The sequence below is a fragment of the Heliangelus exortis genome, chromosome W (genome assembly GCF_036169615.1).
Source record: "Heliangelus exortis chromosome W, bHelExo1.hap1, whole genome shotgun sequence".
Lineage (NCBI taxonomy): Eukaryota > Metazoa > Chordata > Aves > Apodiformes > Trochilidae > Heliangelus > Heliangelus exortis.
In genome coordinates, this window is record NC_092453.1 from 5,202,716 (window position 1) to 5,209,469 (window position 6,754).

Sequence of the window (6,754 nt, forward strand, 5' to 3'; positions counted from 1 at the left end):
TGGCAAGGTTTTGGTAGCAGGCTGGTGGTCCTACAGGGGTGGCTACTAGATGCTTCCCCTATGTCCGATAGAGCCAATGACAGATGGCTCCAAGATGGAGCCACTACTGCCCAAAGCTGAGCTAATCAGTGACAGTGGTAGTGCCTCTGTGATAACATTTAAGGAGGAAACAAAAAAAACAAACCACAATTGCAGATGGAGAGAGGAGTGAGAATATGTGAGAGCAATGACTCTGCAGACACCAAGGTCAGGGAAGAAGTAGGGAGAGGAGGTGCTCCAGGCACTGGAGCAGAGATTCTCCTGTAGCCTGTGGTGAAGACCATGCTGAAGCAGGCTGTCCCCCTGCAGCCCATGGAGGATACCGCACCAGAGCATGTGTCTGTGCCCAAAGGAAACTTTGATCTCATGAGAAGCCTGCACTGGAGCAGGCTCCTAGCAGGACCTGTGGACCCATGGAGAGAGGAGCCCATGTTGAGCAGGTTTGCTGGCAGGACTTGTCCCCCCATAGGGCAGTCATGTAGGAGCAGACTGTTCCCAAAGGACTGAACACGGTGAAAGGTACCCACACTGGAGCAGTTGTTGAACTGTAGCCCATGGGAAGGACTCATGTTCAAGAAGCTTGTGGAGGATTGTCTCATGTAGGAGGGACTCCATGCTGGAGCAGGGGAAGAATGTGAGGAGTCCTCCCCCTGAGGAGGAAGGAGAGGCAGAAACAATGTGTGATGAACTGACCACAACCCGCATTCCCCATTCCCCTGTGCCACTTGGGGGGAGGAGGTAGAGAAATTGTTAGTGAAGTTAAGCCCAGGAAGAAGGGAGGTTTGGGGCGAAGATTTTTTTAGATTTGGGTTTAGTTTTCATTACTCTACTCTGATTTGACTGGTAATAAATTAAACTATTTTCCCCATGTCGAGTCTGTTTTGCCCATGACAGTAATTAGTGAATGATCTAGCTCTCCTTACCTCAACCCATGAGCCTTTTGTTATATTTTGTTATATATTTTCTCTCCCCTGCCCAGCTGAGGAAGGGAGTGACAGAGCGGCTTTGGTGGGCATCTGGCATCTAGCCAGCATCAACCCAACACATATTCACAAAGGAAAATGTCTCCCCAGGTATTTTTAAACTTCTAAAATTAAGATTGCTAGATTTACAAGAATCACAGAATCACAGAATCAGCTGGGTTGGAAAGGACTTCTGAGATCATCAAGTCCAACCCTTGATCCACTACCACTGTGGTTACTAGACCATGGCACTGAGTGCCACATCCAATCTCTTCTTAAAAACCTTCAGGGATGGAGAATCCACCACCTCCCTGGGCAGCCCATTCCAATGCCTGATCACCCTCTCTGTAAAGACTTTTTTCCTAATATCTAACCTAAAGAGGTTTACAGAACATGAAGGGGCCATTAACACCACTTTGTGTGTAACTGGTGATATGTTTTGAATGCCCCCTCCTTGGAATGTGTTCAAGCCCAGGGTTGATGGGGCTTTGAGCAAATTGGTCTAGTGGAAAGTGTCCCCACCCATGGCATGGGGGTTGGAACTAAATGATCTTTAAGGTCCCTTCCAATCTAATCCAAACCATTCTATGATTCTATGAAAATATTTGGACCTAGAAGGAAGATGTGTGTGGAAACATATTATCTGAGTTACTCTAGGGAAAGAGTAGCTGTTCTTGATAGAAGATGCATCCAAGAGGGACTGCCTGTCTCTACTGACCTTTATATATTACTTTTCAAAAACACCTGAATCATCTTCTCTGTTTTATTGTTTTGTTTTGTGTTTTTTGTTGGTTTTTTTCCTCCAGTAGATAAAAATGTGTTCCTGTGCATTTGTGTGTGTAACAAAGGAAAATAAAATGCAATACAAGTATCTATGCAATATGTTGCCTCTCTTTTGTAGACCCCAGGTAAGTGCACAGCCTGATTACTCTTTCTAGGAGGTTGTCTGAATTCATAGTCCAAGAAACCAAACTTATCAGGGACTCATGATAGGAAGGAACATATAATGTATTCAGAAGGGACAGCAGAATTATTAGAGTAGTGCTTGTTAAGGAGAATTCTAAGTATGAATTCTCCCTATTTATTCAAAATAGGCTCTATTAAGTCTGCACAGTACTAGAATAAATTTCCTATTGTCTACTGTACTCTGGATTTGTTCTTGTGCAGAAGAGCAGCTGTAACCTCAAAAAATTCTACTCTAAGTCAATGCTGTATTAATCATGGTATAGGGGCAATGCATTTCAGTGGTATTTATAAATTTGAACCATTTAAATATGTTATTAACTGTAGGAGTCAGATCCAAATGTAAATGGAGCCCATGGCACTGACTTTCTTTATCTTACTCATATGAGGAGGGGGCCTTGCTTTGGTGTTGATTAACCACATAGTAAATTACTGATGCTAATATGAAATCTCTTTTTAGATTCATAGAATCATAGAATGGTTTGGGTTGGAAGGAACCTTAAAGATCATTTAGTTCCAATCCCCCTGACATGGGCAGGGACACCTTCCACCACCCCAGGTTGCTCAAATTCAGGTTGCCCCATTCAACCTGGCCTTGAACTAGCCAGGGAGGGGGCATCCACAGCTTCTCTGGGCAACCTGTGTCAGTGTCTCACCACACTCATAGTGAAGAATTTCTCCCTAATGTCTAACCTAAATCTATCCTCTTTCATATTAAAGCTGTTAGCCCTTGTCCTCTCGCTACATGCCTTTATAAAAAGTTCCTCAACTTTCCTGTAGCCTTTTCATGTAACTGGAAGGCCACTATAAGGTCTCCCCAGGGCTTTCTCTTATCCAGGCTGAACAACTTCAACTCTCTCAGCCTATCTCCATAGCAGAGGTACTCCAGCCCTCTTGATCATCTTCGTGGCCCTCCTCTGGACTCACTTCAAGAGCTCTATGTCCTTCCTGTGAGGGCCCCAGAACTGGACATAGTACTCCAGGTGGGGTCTCACAGGAGCAGAGGGGGAGAATCACCTCCCTTGACCTGCTAGTGACACTTCTTTTGATGTAGCACAGGATACAGTGAGCTTTCTGGGCTGCAAGCACATATTGCCGGCTCATGTCGAGCTTCTCATCAACCAACACCCCCAAGTCCTTCTCCTCAGGATTGTTCTCAATCCATTCTCAGCCCAGCCTGTATTTGTGTTTGGGATTGCCCAGATCCAGGTGCAGGAACATTGTCACCGTTTGAACAGGAGGAAGTAAAGAAGGAGGGCTTTCAGACTCTGAGAGGGTCGGATTGCATTTCCTGCCATACTCTATACAAGATCAGAAAGCCAGCAGCTCCTCCCTCTTTCCTCTCACTTCCTGCTGGCCATACTACTGTTCGTTGCTATCAGCCCACCACGTGCTATCGAGTTGTGTATATATAAATATATATATATTTGTATGTATTTTTATTCTTTGTTGCCTTATCCTTTATGTTATTACCTTTCCCTTGTGCTAGTAAAATCTGTATCCAATGGTTTTCAGTTTCCAACTTAAGGTCTCCAGTCTTTATTCCCCTTTTATCTTCCCTGGGCGGGGGGGGGGGGGGGGCACACACGACACAGAGAGGAATTCTGTCTTAGGTTTGTAGTTCTCCCAGACTGCTAAGCTGTGACAACCTTGCAGTTGGCCTTGTTGAACTTCAGATTGTATGTGCCCACATCCCAAACCTGTCCAGGTCCCTCTGTATGGCCTCCCTTCCTTCCAGCGTGTCAACTGTACCACACAGCTTGGTGAACTTCACCAGACTTCCACAACTTCTCAAATAGGATGGACAGTGGCTTAGCAACTTCATCCGCCAGTTCTGTCAAGACCCATGAGAATGAGGAATTTATTTTAGATAGAAGGAATTAAAAAAAAAAAAAATACAAAAAATACATTTAAAGAACAATTCCACCTAGAACTTTATTAAAAGACAACCAGTGGGAAACATGTAGCAAAAATACCTTTACAAAAATTAACATATGGAGAAGAAAAGTGAGCACATGAGTGGTTCTGAGTTTATAGGTTTATCTCTAATGGAGTAAATCTGAGAGTGAAGAAACAAAATGAGCAAATTTAAAAACTGAAATTAAGCCAAATCCCTTTTCTTTCATTATGTAATTTGGGAGGAGTCAGAAAGACATTCTGTTGATTTTTTCTTAAGATAATTCCTGCTAAGAAATTAATGCTCTGAATCTATGCTGTCTCATTTTCAGTGAAAAGAATGAAGCTAAATGGTCCATGCAATAGTTTTTAAATGCTTATGTGGTGATAATTTATTAGAAAATGTTTCATCTTTTGTTAAAGTTGGCTCTTTTTATATGGGGATTGCCTTTCAGAAATGTTGTCCCTCAGCTGCCAAAGACTTTGAATGTAAAGCTAGGTGCTTTACTCTTCTGCAAATGAGGCCCTCAATGTTTTGTCTAAATTATTATGATCAGATAAAACAAACACCTGTACTACAATGTGTGTTGTGACTTTTCAGGATGAACCTCAATTCACTTTTAGGTATTAATACAAAACCTTGGCTGCTCATATAGGTGTCTAAGCAGGAAGCATTCCATTATGTTGAAAGTCCCCTCCTCCACAATTCCATATTGTAGTTAATTGACCTTTTCTCATAGTGGTGGTTATAGAATTTTCACACCTTGCATATTTAGGATAGGGAAGACAATTTTGGAAATACCTACTTTTTAGAAGGAAAATCTTTTGCTTCAGGAAATTTTTTCCTCCCTGAAGGGCAGCAGGGAAGAACAGAGTATAATAATAAAGTTCCCTTCTTGTCCTGATGCTCATAAATGTGCAGATAATTTTGTTTTCTCCCAGAGTCCGTGATGTATCCAGGCAGTAGAGCTCCAGAGAAGCACTTTCCATGTGAGTTCTGTGGACGATCATTTACTGAAGACTCTGAGTGGGAACGACATGTGCTGAGACATGGCATGTAAGTTGGTTTGCAGACTGCTTTGCATAACAGCCAAACGTACCAGTTGATCTTTGTGCATCTCCCCACCCACTCCTCTCTTCCCCCAAAAAATCCTGTAATGAAAGCAAACACAGGGATATGACATTATTCTAACAAGAGAAGAATTTTGTATAATGCAAACATTGTTGGATGCAATTATAAGATATATTTACTCAACTAGATGCTTCTGCCCGTTCTGTTTGACCCAGGAGCACAGAAATCCAAGATAACAGGTTTTTTTAAACCTGAACCTGAATATCTCCACATGTCCAAACATCCTTCCAATTTCATATCTACATCAGACCTCAATCCGAAAGAAACGTTTATCTACAGATGGCCAAGGGTTTCCAGAATACAGGCTGTTCCAGAAAATTCCTCTGTTTGGGAGTTAAAAATTTAGTGTTATCAAATCCAAATGTAGCACATGCATGTTCTTTGTTTTGATCCTAAAGCTTAACCTTCATTTCAAGGTGAATACCAATTTGATGGTCCCAAATTAACATTACTTGAGTCTACTGTTGATATTTAAATGCAAATAAAGCATCATGGAAATGGCAGCAAATTATATGAATTCTGGATTTCTTTTGGCTTTTTCTCTTCCTTATTATTTGCAACTGAACTTGGTGTGCCAGTGCAAAGAATTATGTCCAGAGAAGTGTTAAGGGCTTCAAGTGAAGGAAAAATCTTAATAAGTGTGTTCTCTCCCCAAAAAGCACATGGGGAAATTAATAGCAAAGATCTTTTCCTTTCATGCTCTTAAATATCAGTCCATGCTGTCAAATAATAGGTGTCTTTGGAACATCCCTTTTCTTTCTCTTGACAAAGATTTGTTCAGTAGAACAATTGTCTTTGCTGGCTAGAGTTTCTTCAAAGAAGAGATCTCAACCAGGATTACTGACATGAAAGATATTTGAATGCAATATTGTAGCTGGGCTGTGGAGGGATAAAGGGTAAGAAAGCATTATTTCTTCTCTGTTTAAATAAAAGTATTGCAAAAGCTTTAATAAGATTTGTTTGTCAACTGTTTGGGAGAAGTACTCTCCCTATTTCTTGCATCCAAATCATGTTTGGATTGTAAAGGTTTCAATTTTCTGCTGCTTGGATTTCTTAGGACTCTGAATGAAAGTAAGCAAGGGACCAGAGAGGACTGTAAACTGAAAGAGAACACAGAAAAGACTGTTAATACACTGACAGTAGAAGAAAAGGAAAGCACTGAGAAAATGGTGGTGGATTTATCCCACAACAGTGAAACTACAGTTAGTTTTGTAGCTGCTGACAAACCTTTCCAAGAGACCTCAGAGGACAAAAATAAATAAAAATTTGTTGTGATTATAATCATCTTACTTGAACAATGGTGAATGGGAAGGGATGGGAAGGTGGGGTGGGCAGAAGGAATAAACAAAGCTGCTTCTAGGAATGAATTATCTATTTTCAAATCACTGGTATCTATGTGTGTGTGTATATTAATGTTATTTAAAGGATGGAATAAGTGATTCCATTATCACAGAATCACAGAATGGTAGGAATTGGAAGGGACCTCTGGAGATCATCTGGTCCAACCAGATTACACAGGAACATATCCAGGTGGGTTTTCAATGTCTACAGAGAAGGAGACTCCACAGCCTCCCTAGGCAATTTGTTCCAGTGCTCTGTTACCCTAAAAGTAAAGAAAAATTTTATCATATTCAGGTTATCTCCTGTGTGGCAGTTTGTGACCATTACCCCTTTTTCTATCACTGGACACCACAGCGAAGAGCCTGGCCACACCCTCCTGACACTTGCCCTTTAGATATTTATAAACATTGATGAGATTCCC

At 41.4% G+C, this 6,754-nt stretch overlaps 1 protein-coding gene across 1 annotated transcript in view; it reads left to right on the plus strand.

Moving 5' to 3' along the window:
- Positions 1-6,254, plus strand: part of LOC139789208 (zinc finger protein 462-like) — a 112,868-nt gene extending 106,614 nt beyond the window's left edge. Inside the window, exons 11-12 of the mRNA XM_071729719.1 lie at positions 4,803-4,917; positions 6,050-6,254. Of these exons, the coding sequence (XP_071585820.1) occupies positions 4,803-4,917; positions 6,050-6,254 (320 nt within the window). The remainder of the gene's footprint in view (positions 1-4,802; positions 4,918-6,049) is intronic.
- The last annotated feature ends 500 nt before the right edge of the window (positions 6,255-6,754 follow it).